Below are 20,734 nucleotides of genomic sequence, written 5' to 3'. Positions count from 1 at the left end.
TTTTAATACGCTTCTAACTAATTTGGATAATCAGAGCACTTTAGAACATTCACTTCCGGTCAAATCCACTGATTTTCAAATATACTGTCACGATCGTTCTATTTCCGGTTGCTAGTTGCAAAGACAAAGTAAATAAAAAGAACAGGATTACATAAAAATAAAACTTTTTATTGCTCATATTTTTTTCTTTTTTTGAGGTTAACCTATATATTTTTGTTTTACAAGATATGCAATCCGGTTACACAGGGCTGTAAAGCGTGTCTCTCGGACCAGTTAGTATATCATTTGTAATTCATAGCGGTGCAGTTCTGAAGCGTGTTGGACAAAGACAAATTAAAGCTGGAGCTCTAGAGTATCTGCGCTCCTGGACATGCAGATATTTCTTCTTTTTTTTGCACTTCTGTCCAGTATTCATAAATTTTGTCTGTTTCTACAACCAAAACTGTTTTAAAGTTCCTTTTATTTTATTTTTTGTAGTAGCTCCTACTTACTGACAAACACAGATTATTTCGATCATACACAATTATTTATATCGATTCCACACCGGAAATGTCCTTTAAATTAGAGTTGCAATCTTGAGAATTTGGTCTTTAAAAAAAAAGAAAAAAGATCTACTTGTGTTTGTTAGCTTCCGCTATTTAAAAATGTCTAATTGCAGGAAGTTTCAACTTTCAACTTCCTGTGCGGACCAGAAGCAAGTCCCTTTACCGGAAGTTCCGCATTACTAATTTTTCCCCCATTTTCATGATAAAACTTCCATAAATCTGAATTTATTATTAGTAATGAGCAGTAAAAATGCAGTAAGCATGAGAAGTTACCCGTTGTTAACACTTCTCGAAATAGACATCGATGGCTTTTTTTTGTTGTCCCTTAAGCCCTATCACTAAGCAAATCTGTAGTAAGCTGAAAAAGGGCGAGCGGATCTTATCCCTTTTTTATGAAGGGAATTACTTAGTTAAATAGTGTGTTAAATTGTTTCATTGTTTAAATCAGGGGTCCCCCAAACTTTTTACTCAGGGGGCCCAGGTTCACTGTCCCTCAGACCGTTGGAGGGCCGGACTATAAAGCAAACTATTTTAAAGTAAAAAAAAACGGGAACAAATAGAATATTTCAAATAAAGATCCAGTAAATTCCAAACCAGTATTCCTGTGGGAACTATGGACCTGCTTTTTGGCTAATGAGATGGTCAATGTCCGGTTTAGTTATAGTGTGCTTTGCCTTTCTTCCTACTTCTGGCTGTTATTTTACACTGTTTTCGGAGCCGTGACGCGTGCATCCCGCGTCATGGGAAGTAGTACTGTACATGAGCGACGCAACGCTTTGCGGCACCGCCACATATAGTGCTCCCATCTCACTGACCACCAATGAAAGAGATGCTCCTTCCGGAAGTGCGGCGGGGGCCCGGATAAATATCCTCAGGGGGGCACCGCATGTGGCCCGCGGGCCGTAGTTTAAGGGACCCCTGGTTTAAATAAAAGGGAGTATTAACAGTTACTCTCAGAATCCTGAGTACGGCGTCTTGGATGCGAATAGTTCTGGAACTACTTGGCAGTTCTAGTCCGTAAATCTGTACAAGTACCAAAAAATGTTGAGTTCTCTGAGAGGGGTATTTGATCTTTTACATATCTTTTACCCCTGGATAGAGCTCTGTACCATTTCAGTAGATCCTGGAGGCTGTGGAGTCGTCTGATGTCAGAGTTCTCAGGTTAAGCCTTTTTTTTGCCAACAAATAAATGGATATTTTTATATTTTTTGTGAATCCCCCCCCCCCAAATGACTTTAATGATTTTATTTCATATTTAGTGCCTCCTGTTAAAGCGATTGTGCAGAATTGGCAAAACCTAGATAGCATTAACACAGGATCTAGGACAGGAATATTTCAAATTTTTGATAAAAGTATGCAACCCAAGCAGACGATAATCCTCTCTCTGAAAAAAAACTTGGTGAAACTGACCAATTATATTTCATTCAAAATTGCATCATTAATCTTACGCTAAAAAATTAATAACCATCTAATTAGGACACTAGGGTGGGGATGTGGCGGAGCAAAACGTAAATACAAAAATAAGCGCAGTCAGCTGTTTGGGTTCACGTAAACAGTAATTAATCATTAAAAATACTGCGCTAAAATACATATTGTGCTAACAGCTCACTGTTGCCAACAGAACTGGGTATTTTTTTTATCGAGATAACAGATGATTTCACTGCTGCCTTTAGATTAATTACCGTTATGTCAAATTCATCCAATTTGATATCCGTTTTATGGATGGTACAAATAGTAAAATACTATTTGGGACAGTTTGAAATGAACGAAATCCAAGTATGAAGCTCTTTCTTGGACTAGAAGTATCACTGCTAACAGGACTTCCGCTTTCACGACTGGCAAGGGAAGTTCTAGTGCTGATTTTGAGATTTCACCGGAAATACCCGCGTGTGTGTGTGAGTATTAACTCAAAAACGGAAAATCGCGGAAAGCTGATATTTAATATGAAGACTACACGGAAAAAAGGGGTTAAATCCAATTTTGATGAAAATGAGTGTTTGGCACAATTATGTAGTTCATCGTTTCCCAACCTTTTTTGGCTCGCGTACCAATTGGTAGTACATCATGTTAAATTGTCCCAATTAGGTAAAAATGATTGTATTTCGTGATATTTGTTATCCCTAGTTTGTTATTTTATTATTATTATAATCTTCATTTGTATAGAGATACAATGTATCTGTAAGGGTAGTGAAACCCCACCACTCATCCACTCTAGCGTAGGGGTAGTGAAACCCCACCACTCACCCACTCTAGCCAGAGAGAGAGAGACAGCCCCCTCGGCACACAGAGAAGGGACGCTCGGCGAATGTATATAAGAACGAGAGGAAAGTCAAAAGAGAGATTCTGTGATTCGGAGATTCTGTGATTCTGTGAAAAGTCTTACACTTGAGTTGTACACATCGTTTAGCCACGTCAGTCAGTCTGTTGGTAGTGAAACCCCACCACTCATCCACTCTAGCGTAGGGGTAGTGAAACCCCACCACTCACCCACTCTAGCCAGAGAGAGAGAGACAGCCCCCTCGGCACACAGAGAAGGGACGCTCGGCGAATGTATATAAGAACGAGAGGAAAGTCAAAAGAGAGATTCTGTGATTCGGAGATTCTGTGATTCTGTGAAAAGTCTTACACTTGAGTTGTACACATCGTTTAGCCACGTCAGTCAGTCTGTTGGTAGTGAAACCCCACCACTCATCCACTCTAGCGTAGGGGTAGTGAAACCCCACCACTCACCCACTCTAGCCAGAGAGAGAGAGACAGCCCCCCTCGGCACACAGAGAAGGGACGCTCGGCGAATGTATATAAGAACGAGAGGAAAGTCAAAAGAGAGATTCTGTGATTCTGTGAAAAGTCTTACACTTGAGTTGTACACATCGTTTAGCCACGTCAGTCAGTCTGTTCTGTTCTTGTAGTGTAAAGTATACAGTCCTTGGCAGTCAGTCATATAAATATATAAAATCTTATACCGATACTAAAGTGTTATTTATCCATCAACATCTACAACCAACATCTCTCTCCTCAAAAACCATTACATATCTGTTACAAAGGAGTTCCAAGTTCATCTTCACTTTATAAACTTTGTCAAGTGCAAGATCTTAGTTTTAAAACTTTTTTTTAAATAATTAAAAATTGCGTACATATTTTTGGAAAATACTCCTTGAAAGACTATTTTAATCCTGTTAAATGTGCTATTATATTTTCTCGTATATCTTGAGACAAACCAACCTTATTACTCTACTACATATTAACAACTTTACTGTATAATATTATTAATTAAAAATAATTTGTATGATTTATATGAAAAAACGTTTCTATTTATTTGAGTTTATATTTTTTATGTCCGCCATTACAGATTATTTTTCGCGTACCACCAACCAGTAACTCGCGTACCATCAGTGGTTGGGAAACGCTGCTGTAGTTCATCACACAAACTTTCAGATGGGACAACTTAGTTGAATGTAATGGGTTTTAGTCTCGAGAGTTATAACCAGATGAATGTATGGTATACACAGAGAAAACGGGTGAAATCCCATCCAAAACATGGACAGAAAGTGTGGAAGTCCTGCAGGTGTGCATTTCTAAAAGTTGTATTGATTTTTTTTTTGCCTGGTTTTATGAAAGCTAATTATGAAAGGTATATATTATAATTTACAAAAAGTTTAGTCAAAATAAAAGCTTTTTACGCAATATTATTATTTTCTGAAACTCAATTAGTCATGAACGCCCTGTATGATAGATGGACTAGACTCACAGATGTATAGAATTTTGTCGAGGGGAGTTGCATGGAGTTTATATGGTGAAATATAATCTCTGTAATACATTATATTCTTATTTTCACAATCTGATTCGAGGGATATACTAAGGAACTGGACAATGGACGCACAGACAAATAAACACAGAGGCCCCCCTCCATTTTTAGAAATATTTGATTGAGGAACTTTTAAGGAACACTAAAGAATGGTCCATTCTATGCACTGTATAAATTACAAAATCATATTTCACTAAACACTGAAACTGTAACGTTTCAAACTTTAAAGTTGCTCTCCTGAAACATCTATAAACTGGACTTAACCCTTTCTTCCCGTGCAGGTTGGATGACTCTAGAAAGCGCCACAATAAGTTCCGAAACTTAATTGAAGTAATTTCTCAGAAAATGACTCCAACAATTCTCATCGTAATTCTTTTCTCTTAGTTACGTACGAGAAAGCAAAAAAAAAAAGAAAATGGAGTTCTATCCCCACCACCAACCAAGCGAGTCTAGTAAATAACGAGTGAATCAGAGTTGTTTGAAAATGATGAGTTTTCAAGTATAAGAAGGGGGGAGCGGTGGGTGGAGGAGGTTAGGGCAAGGTGTGACGCATTAATAAATTAACGACATCCCAGTTTGTAGCGCAGCTAGTTGATTAATATGCAAACTAGTGGCAATGCTACCAACCTTACTCCCAACACTACTTCAGCTGTACAGCAAGGCAACACTGCTAAGTACCGCTGTTCCCGGAGTAAAGTTCTCACTGTCAAGCTCCACCAAACCCCTCCTCCCTAGTAATTCTCTAATCTCGTACTTTTCAAAGCTCTCAGCTTTTAACTACTACTCTCGACTAGTTTGTATTCCACAGAGACTTTCTTACTCCTTCTCTTAGTCAAAAAAAGCTTCTTATAAATAATTATTCAAGTAAATTTTTACATCCTCTTTGAACAATGGCCATTAAAAGAAGCACCAGTATTAAAGACCTTGCTAAATTGTTATTCCCTCCCAAAGCAGATGTTTCGACTTTTCTCAAATTTAGTGATAACAATTTTCATGGTACCATATTGAATTTAGATTCCTGATTGAACCTGATTAAATTCTGGGACCTGTAACATAAATTACAGGACAGATTAATTGTATATACATATATATATATTTGGGCTAACCATAGTGGATAGCCTCGTGGTAGTAGTGGTAAGAAGAAGTCTTGTGAGTGTGTTCACAGCAGATTTGGGTTCAGGCCAGGGCACTGCGCAGATCCTTCCTGGGTACTGGGCGAAACCCCACTACTCTATTCCTGGGTATCTGGGAAATCTTTATGGTGGAGAGCAATACCTGATAACTACCCAGGTATCTAAATCAACCTTGAACGATGGCATTCATCCAACTGGAATGTGCAGGTACCAACATGTTCCATCAACTTTTTTTGCAGGAGTCTAACTGGTCAAAATCAACTACGCACATTGAGGGAACCCTCGAACATAGGGGCAAGTCTCTAGAAGAGTCGCTCCAGAGGCTGGGGCTCTGCGTTGCCATGGTTTTTGTTGATTCCTCATTTTCCATTAGTTGGTCTACGATGGTACCCCAGACATTCACCTTTTCCAGAAAGACACGAGTTCGCTATGGCCAATCCAAATTCATTTTTTTTTGAGTTAATTACACTCAACGCTTGAGTAGGATTAAAGTGAAGTAATTCAGGCGGGGCTTAACGTCCAACTACCAATTAGGTGTCTTGGACGGGGGCAGAAGCTCATACTTTACTGTAAACAATTTTTTTCTAACAAATAAAAAGTAGCCACACGCGGGATTCGAACCGGGTACCTTCCACATATGAAGCCACACTCTTGACCACTAGACCACACCCGGCTCCTACTTGGGTAGGATTACATTGTAATCAAACGCTCTAGATTTCGAATTTTCTGTCGATTTTAAACCGGAAACACTTAACTGTTTCTTAAATAATAAAATATTCATTTTCATTTAATGGAAAATGGTTTATCTTTAAGAGAAACTATAAAGTGTAATTTGCGTTCTCAAGTTTAGGAAATTTAATCAGGAAAAGTTTGACTCCATTCTGGAAACTAAGTTGAGCTAAGCCCCCCCCAGTAACTAAGTAAAGTACATTATGTATTTTACAGACGAAAGAAACTAATGTAATTTTTTTATTCCTCCTGTAAGTTTTATTACAGAATTTCCTTTTACGTTTTGCAATAAAATGGATCAGTATACTCGTACACCATGCATATATTTTATTGACAATGTTTTATGGTAATGCTGTTAAATGTTTTAAGTATGTAGTGAGGGAGTATGTTTATTGGCACGTTTGATGTTTTATGATTTCCGTTTGTAAATCTATACAAGTTAAGTTTATGATGAGTAGAAGATGAAATTAGGTGAACGTGACGAAGGGCTGGAACAACTTTAAAGGGCTCCAGTTTTATGATCGTTCTGTGTTTGTCCCTTAAGGTCCAGTGAAAGTGCTTATTTTCAAAGATTTTGAGCGGAAATTTCGATGTACTTCCGTTCATAAGGGCTTTCTTTGAAAGTCCAGTCGAAGAAGAAACGGAAAAGTTTTAATTTGCCAAGGGTTTTCTTGGGTCTTTTTTTTTTTTAATATTTTCTTTGATGAAATGACTTACACAATAATAATGAGTATTAAAAAGATAAAGCTTCGTCCTTTGAAGGAAATGCCCAAACCGGAAAAATGCGGATTTCCTGAATGGCACCTGCAGTTTCCTGTTAGTTTATTTTTCTAAACTTCCGGACAGTTTTAAAACTCTTCTCTTGAAGAGGTAACTTTTGACGTCATGCCTTTTTTCTAAAAATGTTTCCTGTACTGAAACCAGTACTTATAAGAAGAAGCCAACTAAAATTTTAGTAAAAGAGCAGAGTTTGATTAAAACCAGGTGAATTGTTGCGAGTCTTTCACACTATTGTCTATGGATCACAACCATTGAAAATTCGACCAACTGAGAGGGTGGAAAAGCGGAAGAAGGGTGATGTTTAAAAAGGAACGCACTTATCTTTAAATCGTACTTACACCCAAACGGACGGACGGACGGAATATAGGTCAATAACAGGAAATGGAAAACATTAAAGACAAAAGTAACCAGTAGGTGCTGGCTTCCAGCGATAACAACGTTAATAGCAACCAACAACAGTGGTCCCATTATGGTCATTCCCTCCAATCGTAAAGGTAATTATCTGTGGAACTAGTGATGGGCGTGACTACAAAATGGTGTACCCCCTCTCATCAAAACGCCACCGATCTGTGTCTGATTCCTTCTTTTTTAAAGGCTGAAATCGCACCTATTTTTTTTTTTTATTTTTACAGGTTTCAGCTCAGTGTTTTCTACATTTTGTTTAGGAGGAAGTATTTTGCTAAATTTTCCGCCGGAAGTAGAAGTTCGCTGAAAATATTCTGTGCGTTGAAACAAAAGATCCCATCTCGTACCATTAAAATGTAGATTTCCTCTTCTCATTCTTCTATTCTCCAGTAAACCCCATTCCAGTTTCCAGGATGATCTGCCAAGTTCAGCGTATATCACGTACTCCTTGTTATTCTTCAATATTTCCTGATATTTTTTTTTTTTTTGTCTTTCTACCTTCTGATTACTCAGCGCTTCGTTCCTTCAGTTTCTTTAATTAATTTCTTCTTTGTCTATCTGTTCTTTTCCAGGAGAATCCTGGGGCACTAAGGTATTCTGTTGTTCGGAAGACGGATGTAATCTTTCAATCAAAGTGACAACCACCCCAACCTTGGTTGCCGTAGCGACGGTGTTCACAACTCTACTTGGGCAAGTGTTCATCTTTGATAATTTCTATTAAAAATTTTAATTAATTAAAAATTAAGTATAAAAATGAGGTGGGGCGCTCAGAAATATTATTTAAAAAAAAAGAGAAGTAGGAGAGGGGGGTGACAAAAAAATATATTTAAACATTTGAACGCCTCACTTCATTTAAAGAAAAGAAAATCCAAGAAAACTAAATGGAAAAATCAGTAAAAATAAGAACACTAAATGTAGAAAGAAAAGTTCATAAATAAAAAAAAAATGGCAGCCCTGTTATTATGGCTGCCATAAATACAATTTACACGCTTTAACTTCTTAGGGATTAAATATGGTTTTGTCAGGCTATACGCAATCTTGAGGGCATCAGATCACAGGGGCAATTTAGCAGAATAAGCTCAGAACAAAAGAGAACATTAATTATTCTCAAAGTACTTTCAAATTCCAATTCAAAATTAAATTCTCAAGTATAAAGACCACCCGTAAAATAAAAAAAAAACTAAATTTTGACAATCAACCTAGAATTGAGCCCTAAGAGAGCCCTAAGAAGTAGGCATAACTTAGTGTGACCGAGCGCCGGTAAGGGCGATCAGGGCACGGGGAATTTCGCTCGCTCAGCAGGGGGTACAAATAACTCGTCAGGCTATGAATACACTAATTTAATTTTCGCCCCCAATACACCAATTAGACAATCACATACAAGGAGTTGAGCTCATTATTACAACATAACTAATACTTCCGAAAACAGAATAAGTAAAAAGAAACTTTCATTAAGTAGTTAGTAATAGAAATATAAAGGAAACTGAACAAACTATAAGACAACATAAAATTAAGATTAAATAGGCAAATTACAATTTAAATCAATAAAGTTGGGCCCTTATTCTCAGACATTATTATTATTATTATTAATATTATTATTATTATTATTATTATTAATACTATCGTTTCTCTTTTGTTAATCTACACTATAGCAAATGTACTCCTCCATCACTACGGCAACAGTTAGCCCCGGCCGGAAGCAATGCGTAAAAATTTATGTTCAATACTCACAGCAAAACAATCCCATCAAACGCATAACACTTGTTTCCTCTCACACACTCTAACTAACTCTGCCGGTGTCTATACACTATACTCCACGCGCTCGCTATTCTCTCTCTCTCTCTCTCTCACGCGGTACATTGCTCTCGGCCGCTACCAGCCGTGCCGTCAGCAGTTTAACTTAACAATTGCAATTTTTTCTACTAATTATTCAATTATTATTTACAAATTAAATGCTCTCCCTTTACATTAGAGTTGAGGCTTTGATTCCCCCCCCCCAAAAAAAAGAAGAAGCAGGTTTGAATGGCAGCCTTGGATGGGTTCAAGACTTAACTATCCAGAATCTAATATTGCTACCAAAAGTCCGGTGTTCATTCATAGGATGGATCGTTTGTTTTAAAAGGTAAAACGAGTTGTGAAGACGAGCTGAAGTTTGGTCTGAGAGGAGTTCAGCTAAGCCCAAACAGTTTGGAAGGTAACAACAACAACCTAGAGACCTGTAAGGCCAAAATCGCGATTAAGGAAGTCGCTTTGAGGTGATATGCAGGCGATACTGCCCCCCCCCCTACGCCATAACTAACCCACGTGAATCAGTGAACGCCAAATATCAAGTCCAGTATCTGGAACATTCATGATTCAACCTGAAAGAAATAAAAATCGTGACATTGATTCCACCATATTGATTCTCAATCACCTGACTATACCATTCCAGCTGTTTTGAGTGAACATAAAAACTCGGACTACAATCTGAACAAAACATAAAAATAACAAGAAGGGATTAGCTATGCGGTTAGCGTACTGGACTCCCAAGCGGAGGTCCCGGGTTCGAATTCAGCTGCTGACCCTTAGATTTTCTCTTTCTAGTGAGCTTCTTATAGCTCCACTGTCCTAGTGGATGGACAGTGTTGTCTGTAACGAGAGAACACTGTCCGGAGGCCGGCAGTGCACGGAAAAAAGCTCCGGGCGCCAACAACCTTAGATGTTGACGTGCCTAAAATCATTTTAAAAAAAATAAAATAAAACTCAATCTCTGAATGTTAATTATTTTTTTTAGTCTGACATTTTAGACCGACTCCTAAACTTATGGAATTGAAATTCCATACATGAGGCTGCATGGAGGGTACAAATAGCGATACAATACGCAATGAAATCTCCCCAAAATCTCCTAAAAAAAAAAAAAAATGGGTAGCCCCATTTTCACCATCGTGAAATTTAAAAAAAAAGAAAAAACGAGGATAAAAAAACGTTCACATTTCAAAACCTCGTTTTATACCTTTTTTAAAAAAGAAGACACTTAAAATAACCAGCTGTTAATTATAAAATAAAAATTTATAGATCCCATATTAGGGAATATTAGGTCAAGTTTATTCCTTAATAAAAATAAAAAAATCTTTGAAAAAATGGCATAAAAACATTTTCATGCCATAGTAAAAACGCCCACATTTCATTTCTTTTATTTTATATACTGTATTAAATTCTGTCCCATATTAAAGGAATCCAGTTCGAGTAGCACGCAATCCGTCTGCGCATATGGTTCACTTTCGGTCGTAAAGGGATGGAACAATTTTAAGGAAATTTAATCAAACTTTGCAAGTCCTAAGGAATTATTTGTTATTTAATTCTAGTTTATGGATGCACTTTTCTGCAATGAATGGTGAAGACAGAAAAGTCCTGTCATAAGTCAGATTGGAGGGTTGGGGATGAAGTGTATCGTGCTTCAAATTGCACAGCAGCCAAATGGGGGGTCTTATATGGTTTTTTATGGCCCTATACAAACTGGGATGCTTTTTGGTGTTCTTTATATTCGAGTCTTAAATGTTCTCCCAGTTTGTTCGATATAATTATCAATAAACACATTATTAATTTATTTTAACATTCACCTATCATTTCAGGCATTTATCTGACGTTTATGGTATCAACTTTCTATTATGAATTGATTATAATGTTTTGCAAATTTTGTAATTAAATTCAATTACCCGCCTGGATGTACTGGTATTGAATTGTGCGGGTTCAACGAAACGCTCCAATCTTCACAGAATTCAATCGCTTCAGTCTAAAATTCTCCGCAGCATCGTTAACGGCTCCATTTTACGTTTCAAATCTAACTATCCACCGCAGACCTGGGAAATTCTGTTTTGTAGGTCCAGGTTACCTCGAACTCGCTATAAAAGTTTTTCATCTGAACTTCATCACTCTCATTCTACAATCCTCTTGTCCGCCATTTATCATCTCATCACCATCCACATCATCCTTCCAGACGATTAAAATCCAGCCAATGGCCTCGCGATTTTCTCTCTTCTGAAGAGAGTAGCTAATCCTGGGAGACGACTTATGGAGTGTTATCACTGGGTGGGTAACTTCTCCCCTCAATTAGTGGACTTTGTAGTGGTATCAGTTATTGTCCATTGTTACTAATAGTGTATCTAGCGCTGGTCTAACTTAACAAATAAATTAAAATTTAAAAAAAAAAATCAAATCGAAGAGAAATCTTGCAATTTATTGAACTGGTTGCAAAAAAAATTATATATTTTTCTCTCAATGTGTATTTATCAAATAATCTACTAGATGAGATTGTGACAAAGAGTTGTCCCACCAGGATGGCAGAAAGGAACGCAGGCAATCCAAAACTGTTCCCAGCCCACCCGTCACCCCATAAGAGGCACCGGGGTTTCAAAACCCACAAATCCTGGGCCAAAAATTGCCAGATACCCAATACTATAGACTAATAACGTAACTGCAGGAAACTAGAAAGCATGGCAACTCGAATCGCCTCATTGCACTGAATAAACCTAAAGAGAGTTCGTAAAGATTGGCGGATGTCACAAATCTCCAGAAAGGGGAAACATTTAACCTCCCGAAGACCGAGGAATCCTAGTTTTAGAAAAGGCTGGAAACTGCTCTACAAAGCGGCGCACAAGTACTAAATACTACCACTCTCTAACCATCAAGTAAATTTGAAAGTCACTACTATTATCTAGGTCTTTAATTAGAATCACTTACTTTTAACTGAGGCTGGAGAAGTGGAGAAGTCCAAGTAATTTACTGAAGATTGCAAGTTCTAATTGTTTACGGGTAATTTGGCAGAATCCTTTAGTTCTTTGGCTCCAGGAGTATTTAGTCTTGTTTTTTTCCTCTTTGTTCAAAGCTTTCCCCCATACAACAAGGATAATGCAAATAATTCAGGATGATGAAGAGAGGAAGGGAGGAAAAATGGATGGGGATTTTCTAATGGCCGCCGGTGGTTTTGGGATCATTGTTTTGTTTAAATTTTAGCTCCATTTTCTGTATCTTGTAGTCTTGTGAAAGCAAACCGGATCAATATGGTATATTATTAAAGAAATGGATCAGATCAAGAAATATGGCCCATGCATGAAGGTGAATTGTGTAGAAACGCTCAGCTATCGTCCTTTGGCCTGGAATAAGTAGTAACGGGGACAGCAATGATGGGATGGTGGATGGATCCAGGTTCCCACAATGGGTGGGAATTCAATATATAGCTGCCAGCTCGACTCCCTCGGGCAATCTGTCTCTCCTCCACCTCCCCACTTGCTACCACTGTCTCCTTTTTTCTTTAGATCTCTCTTTCTCTCTCACACACTACATCCTGCTCCAGCTGAATCTCTGCCCACTTCCATTCCAGTAACCCCATAAATATTGTTCAGCGAGTTCTTGCGTTTTAACTACTTATGTAGAGTTTGATGCAGTCAAAAAACTAAGCGGTGATGTAGATGGAGCTTCATTTAAACTAATTGGTGTTATCTATAGACCTAAAATGGATGACAACCCGGCCTCGGATTCCCGATCTGTTCTGGGACTCCACAGCCTTTCTTGATGGCTTCACTCCACAGTTTTCCAATTGATTATGCTAGTCTTAATCAATCGCTGACTCAATTGATCATTTATTTCATGATCTCCTGTTCAATTAAATACCATCGTACTCCATTTAATTTTGGCTAAATCACACAATTCCTTGAATCCAGATTTTTTTTTTCTCATTTATGCAGGAATTTTCCAGCTTTGTGCCTGTTTATTTAATTTCTAGCGCGTCAACTTCTAAGATTATTGGCACCCATTAATCAGCCATTAAAATAAAGCGGTAAATAAGAAATTTAAAAGTAACATTTTGAAATTATATTATCATTTAAAGAACAAAAAGATCGAGCGAACGATTTTTAGTGTATTAATTTAGGTCTAAAAATGAAAAGTTATTAGAGTAAATGGAAAGAGTTAATTCTAATAATTATCAGTAATGAGTAGAGTGGAGCTTTTAAAGTTAAAGAGCTTTCATGCATAAGAGCCAAAAGAATCATGAGGCCCATTGCTCTCTTGTTTCGGTGTCAATATCGATTTCAAGATCAGCCCGATCCACGTATTCGATTCCAAAAAAAAAAATAGTTACCCGTGAGCTCTTTAAAGGGGGGAAAACGGAAGAAGTAAGAAATTAATTTGAAGAAAAAAAAGCACACAAAGTCTTTCATTAATATCTTGTTAGATTGTGTGGATAAGTTTTTAAAATAAGTAGATTTATAAGATATTTGACATTTCATAGAATCTTAAACTAACTTTAAGTAGGTTAAGCTAAGAGATAAGGCTTATTTTTAGGATAAAAGTTTACCAGAGTTGATTTTTTTTTTTTCTTTTTTATATACCACACTTTACAGACCGTAAATTTCAATAGAACAATAGAAAATAGATTTACGTTTAAGACGGTTAAACCGGAAATAAATCGTTCAGTAAATACTCCGGATATTTATGACAAAAGTTGTTGTAATAGAGAGAGAGATTGCTCTTGACCTACTTCTTAACTGTACCAAAACAAAAGAAGTAGATTACTGAGGACAAAATCTCGAGATATGTTCATGCATTGGTGCTGAATTCAGAGGCATTTTAGCTTAGATTAAAGCGCACTTCCGTGCTTAGAGATATGGCCCATTTTCAAGGTTGTTTTAAGCAAGCTACAAGTTTTCTGAATTGGGTTTGCTCAAATAAGAGTTACGCCCTAATCTACAGCTGTGTTCCTAGATGAAGGTCCAAAGCTTTGATCAGCATGAAAGGGAAGCTGATGAGGTATATCTGTACCAGAAACCATCCAATAGTAATCCTAGTATTAACATTAAGCTGAGAATAGTCTGAGGCATGCTGTTTGGCCCGCAAAGCTTGCTTCATTTCTTTGGTCATCAAATAGAACAGTAGAATAGAACAGGAAATCGGCCATTATCCAAAAAAAAACGAGGCAAACACACAGCCTGTGAAAGGTCGACTGAAAAAGGAAGTAACTATATTATATCCCCCAAAGCCAGCAACGTCCGCAAGATAGCGGAATTTCCGTAGCGAAACAGACGGGCAAGGCCTTCTGACGCTTATCAAGGGGGTAAATCTTATCCCTAAGTGCCAGACTCCTCTAGAAATGCCCTGTAAAGCTTAGGGATAGTTACCGTGTGTTTTTTTTTTTTTTTAATGGCAATGTAGGGTTTCACTAATTTGGGAGAAACTTCTCCAGAGAACGCTGGGCAAGTTTAGTCCAGCTGCTGTAGAATAAAAGGTTAACTTCTGGGCACCTGCGGAGATACGATAGATATTTAGTACAAAACGTGGTTACATCCCAGTCGATCTATTATGTCGCCACCTTGTCAGGCGATGACCTTTCTGATTCCCGTATATATTAGCCTCTCATCCAGTGGGACATTGCTGGAGTAGCAGCTTGACACGTTATTCTCTTCCCTGCTGACGAAAACCTCCAGGGTCTTAAGTTGCACCTCCATTCACGGCTCCCTTCACCTAATGCAGCCTTCAACCTTCAACATCCCCTAAAGGCACAAACAGTCCTTTCGTTTCAAGATTATTTATTAGAGTACCTTCAAGTGTATACTATAAATTAAGAAATATTTAGTTTTAAGAATTTTTATTTCTAGAAAATAATTGCCATCTAATTTTCTAGCTCATGTTGAAAGAAAAATTAATAACCTGAATATATTTATATCGTCATCCTATTAACAACAAAAATATTGAAGCAAAATCAATGATCTATGCAATCCAGGTCTCTTAGATAGACAGATCCTGGATAAGTACTTTGAACACGATGTTGTGCCCACTTATTCATGGAGTTCAATTAACACCCTGTAAATCATGATGGACTTCATAAGTACAGAAAACAATAGCGAGAAAATTACATGTCAATTATTTTAAAGGAATAATAATACTATTAAAGGAATAATATAATGTAAAGTTTAAGAAAAGGTTAACATTAAAATAAATAAATAAATAATTACTTTTGTATTATTAATAAGAATAACTTAAATAAACACAAAAAATCTTCCAAATAAATTCTTAAGGAAAATTTAAATTTTAACGTCTTTAGTCCAAGATAAGTTCTAAGATAAATATATAAATCGCCGAACAAAATATAATCATTCTATTTCTATTGGTTAATTTCATTCCAAAGATGAAAGAAAAAAAGGTTATCTCAGTTCACCTAAAAAGGAAAATTCATTCTATTTTCTTTCTCTTTTAAGTGTATCGAACTCATTTTTCCTTTAGCAGTAAAAAAAGGAAAACCTGTTAAGAAATAATTTTTTTAACAAAAAAAAAAGCGCCAGTGTGATAGTTATTGAGATCGATAATCGAACTCTGTACAAAATGTAAGTGTGTTTAATATTTTTATCGACAGTTCATTTCGATTTTTCTGTTTATTTGGTTTAACATTAAAACAAAATCGATTTATTTAAGTAAACTCTTTTAATTTTTTTTTTTTTTTTGTTTAATCGAATTAAAAATTAATATACAAAACGGGTATAGTGATTAAGTAATTAATAATTACTAAGTGGATTTTAGGTTAATGAAATATTGTTGAAAAAAATAATGATAATATCCGATGTCTTCTTTAATAATTAAGAAATGGATTTTAATGATTATGCAAATGTTAATTAATTTTAAAAAACGGACCTTGTTTCATTGCTCCGAAATAACAGATTAAGGAAGCTTATCGCTCGTTCTGAATCTTCGTCCTAAGATAATTTCAAAATGTGTCATTGTTAACTTGTCCTAGAATAGAACACCTAAGAAATTCTATCCTCATCTGGCTAAAGTCAAGATGATTTGTTTCCTTCAGCACTTGTCTTGTTGTTTTAAGATAATTTCAAAATGTGTCATTGTTAACTTGTCCTAGAACAGAACGCCTTAGAAATACTATCCTCATCTGGCTAAAGTCAAGATGATTTGTTTCCTTCAGCACTTGTCTTGTTGTTTTAAGATAATTTCAAAAAGTGTCATTGTTAACTTGTCCTAGAACAGAACGCCTTAGAAATTCTATCCTCATCTGATTAAAGTCAAGATGATTTGTTTCCTTCAGCACTTGTCTTGTTGTTTTAAGATAATTTCAAAATGTGTCATTGTTAACTTGTCCTAAATCAGAACACCTAAGAAATTCTATCCTCATCTGATTAAAGTCAAGATGATTTGTTTCCTTCAGCACTTGTCTTGTTGTTTTAAGATAATTTCAAAATGTGTCATTGTTAACTTGTCCTAGAACAGAACGCCTTAGAAATTCTATCCTCATCTGATTAAAGTCAAGATGATTTGTTTCCTTCAGCACTTGTCTTGTTGTTTTAAGATAATTTCAAAAAGTGTCATTGTTAACTTGTCCTAGAACAGAACGCCTTAGAAATTCTATCCTCATCTGATTAAAGTCAAGATGATTTGTTTCCTTCAGCACTTGTCTTGTTGTTTTAAGATAATTTCAAAATGTGTCATTGTTAACTTGTCCTAAATCAGAACACCTAAGAAATTCTATCCTCATCTGATTAAAGTCAAGATGATTTGTTTCCTTCAGCACTTGTCTTGTTGTTTTAAGATAATTTCAAAATGTGTCATTGTTAACTTGTCCTAGAACAGAACGCCTTAGAAATTCTATCCTCATCTGATTAAAGTCAAGATGATTTGTTTCCTTCAGCACTTGTCTTGTTGTTTTAAGATAATTTCAAAATGTGTCATTGTTAACTTGTCCTAGAACAGAACGCCTTAGAAATTCTATCCTCATCTGGCTAAAGTCAAGATGATTTGTTTCCTTCAGCACTTGTCTTGTTGTTTTAAGATAATTTCAAAATGTGTCATTGTTAACTTGTCCTAGAACAGAACGCCTTAGAAATACTATCCTCATCTGGCTTAAAGTCAAGATGATTTGTTTCCTTCAGCACTTGTCTTGTTGTTTTAAGATAATTTCAAAAAGTGTCATTGTTAACTTGTCCTAGAACAGAACGCCTTAGAAATTCTATCCTCATCTGGCTTAAAGTCAAGATGATTTGTTTCCTTCAGTAAACGGCTAAGCAATCTCTTTTAAAAGGGGGGAATACCTCGATTTTTGGATCGATTCTGTTACACTGTTAGTGCCCTGCAGCTTTTGGGGGGGGAAGGGGGATTGAAAGAATTGATTTTTCTTTTAATAGTACAGGAAGTCAAGAATAGTACAGAAAGTAAAGAATAATCTCTAGTCATTATTTTCTCATTGGCCCTATCTCAGACTATAGGCCCTTCAACGGTTTAATAGATTCACACTGTCTAATTGTATGACCTAAAATAGGGTCTTTAGGCCTTAATATATACCTATAAAAGTTACCCACTAGTTATCCACCATGAATGTACAGCCCTAATCCTCTGGTGACTTAATGACCTCGTATTATGGGGCGTTAAAAGTTTCCGGTAACAGAAAATTTTTGGGCATCTGTAATTAAAGTATATCATGCGTAAATGTGTCTGTGAGAAGAGAAGAGAGAAAGAGATAGAATGAGCGAGAGAGAGAGGAAGATAATCAGTTACAGTTCGCAGGAATCAGATCCCCACTCTGTTGAATGATCAGCGGAATGTCAGTAAAACTATTGTTTATATTGTTATATTTATAAAATTAAATTAAAAAAAAAAATTAATACCCTTGGATCAGCTGTTTAAATTAAAAAAGCAATCATATGTTCAAAATGCTCTCTACCTGACAAAACCATATACTAAAACAAGAAGTCTTTTGACGATTTTTATAATTTTTAATTTTAACACATACATGTGTGTGTGTGTGTGTAATAATTAATTAATAAACTAATTTACATTTAAAAAAGAAAAAGAAAATGGCTTTTTAGTTTGTAGTTATTAATTTAGATAGTTTTAATTATCATAGATAATACAGTTTTTCATATTTTTTAATTTTTCTTATTAATTTAAAATTAAATAAAAAATGTGTATAGTGCGTAAAAAAAAATATATATATAATATATTATGCAGATAATCCTACTTAAAAATTTTTTTTTAAAAATAATTGCATGCTTCTTTTTATTATTTATTATAAAGAAAAAAGTGTATTAAGAGAAAAAATAGTATATTTTTTCAGTTTTTCAAAATACGTTCCTAAGTGTTGTAATAAATTAAGAGTAAAAAAATATATGTAAAAAAAATAAATTATTATAAAAATAAAGTAAAAAAGAAAAAGTGAAATTGCTCCTATTTTAGGCAAAATTAAATCACAAAGTTCTTACTAAACTATCCTTTATTAAATTTTTTGCCCTTTATTTTAGTGAAATTAAACAATGAGTATTATTTTGAAATAATAATATAGAAATATAAAGTAATTCAATTTTTTTTGTAATCTGTTTGTACATATTAACGTCTTTTTCTTTCTTTCTTTATTTAATTAATAAACCACAAATAGGCTTACATATATTAGAATAAATAAATGGTGACGTAAAAAAAGAAAATGGAAATGAAAAACAAGAAAAATCTAAAGTGAGAAATTTGATATCAAAAATGAAACAAAAGAAAATGATTAAGGACAGTATATAATATATAAAAAGAGAAGGTTGTCGAATTATTTATTATATATATATACAGAAATATATATATATTTATATATATATATTTGTAGTAAGTAAAAATATTGAATTTATATCGCAAATAAATAAATATATAAAAAGAATCATCTACATTATATATATGTATAAATTACAGTAAATTATTGAAATAAATTCTAAATATTTAGCCTCTATTTATAAAAAAAATAAATAACTAATAATACTAATATAAAAAGAAAGATTTTATAAACTTCTTCTTTTTTTTTTATACTTTATTTTTCTGGCTAAAATAAATAAATATAAACTCAAAAAGAACAAAAAGTTAGCTTAAAAAAAATATATAAAACATATTTTATGTAAAAATTTTTTTTTTGTTGATTATATGTTTGGAAAAAACAACTAAATTATTGGTTATTATAAGTTTAATTCCTAAATATTTAGAGATAAATGTGCTTGGATTTATTTCGGTTTTTCTTTGTATGCCTTGAGAAAACTTTGAAGATCAAGGTCAAATTGGGATGAAAACTGAAAGACGTGAATTTTAACGAAACTTCAGTAAACTATCGTGAGATTAACATTGATTTTCTTTCCCTTGAAGATCATTTTATTTTAGTTTTTTTGAAAAGATAAAACAGTAAGAAAACCAACTATTCTTGGATATTTTGGGTAGTACGAAATGAAAAAGAAGATTTTAGAAATCAGGAAGTGGACGAAGAAATGTTGCCATCAGGGTGGAACCGTACCTTGTGAAAATTAGTTAGGAATATCCAGGAATATGCAGGATTCGGGAAAGAGAAAAAAAATGGCTGGACATCTAAGATCTTGGTCGATACGAAGAAGAACGGAACAGAAGGTAGAAAGATAGGGTACTGAGTTCTCGGAAAGATTGTCAAGAAATGTGGACATTTGTGGTCAATTATAAGAAAGTTGGAGCTCCTGAAGGAAGCAAGGAAGATGTTGGGGGGAAACAGGAAAGAGGAAAACGACTGTTGCTTGTTATCCAACTAATTCGTTAGAAGCTGAGAATGCTGCAGCATTAAATGGTGTAACTGGTTACAGAAAAATACAAGATGTAGCAAAGAAAAATGTCAAGTGCAACATGGAACAGAAGGAATGAGGGGATAGGAATTTTAATCTGCTTCAGCTAACAACTGGTTAACTGTTAGCTGAAGATAAGAAGATCTCTTGAAGTTGATGATTGTGATGAATGAAGCGAAGGAGAATGCTCTTCTAGGGGCATTAAGTTACGAGAAAACGAAGTGAAGTCAGTCCTGTGATTTCAAAATTTTTGAAGAAAGGAAAGGGAAGTAAAGAAATGGAACCGAGAAGCGGTTCAAGGAAATATTGGGCAGCCAGTTTATGGTAGATTCCAGAGGTCTTCAAAGAAGCTAAAAACTGAAAATTTCTAATACACAAGCAGAGTATATCCTCCCTATAAGGGCAACCAAGCTGAAAATAAGACGCCCAAATGTGACCAAAAGATGTAAACAGTTCAGGAGAAGATCCACGAGGAAAAGCAAATGTCGAGAAAGAAGAGAGAAATGAGAAATTAGGAGATCTTCCAAGAAAATGTCCGGGATAAAGCCCAGGAATGAGAGATATCCTCTTGAGACTACAGTGCAGTGATAATTTAGAAGAACCCCCCACAGTTTGATAGTCTTTGAGGAATGGGGTAGGTGATATCAAAAGTTCTTGGTAAAGGATAATTCTGTCAGTTGACTGATAATTCTGTTAGCTGACTGATAATTCTGTTAGCTGACTGATAATTCTGTTAGCTAACTGATAATTCTG

The 20,734-nt window shown here is 35.2% G+C and overlaps 1 protein-coding gene across 1 annotated transcript in view; it reads left to right on the top strand.

Annotated features, from left to right (window-relative positions):
• The window catches only part of LOC141447601 (uncharacterized), a 236,362-nt gene extending 216,148 nt beyond the window's left edge, over positions 1-20,214 (top strand). The window contains exon 4 of the mRNA XM_074115314.1: positions 7,970-20,214. Within this exon, the coding sequence (XP_073971415.1) occupies positions 7,970-8,118 (149 nt within the window). The 3' untranslated portion in view covers positions 8,119-20,214. The remainder of the gene's footprint in view (positions 1-7,969) is intronic.
• Positions 20,215-20,734: the final 520 nt, after the last annotated feature.

The sequence above is a fragment of the Rhodnius prolixus genome, unplaced genomic scaffold (genome assembly GCF_049639745.1).
Source record: "Rhodnius prolixus isolate KJV_2025 unplaced genomic scaffold, Rpr scaffold_7, whole genome shotgun sequence".
Classification (NCBI taxonomy): domain Eukaryota; kingdom Metazoa; phylum Arthropoda; class Insecta; order Hemiptera; family Reduviidae; genus Rhodnius; species Rhodnius prolixus.
This window is presented reverse-complemented; position numbering and strand designations above follow the sequence as displayed.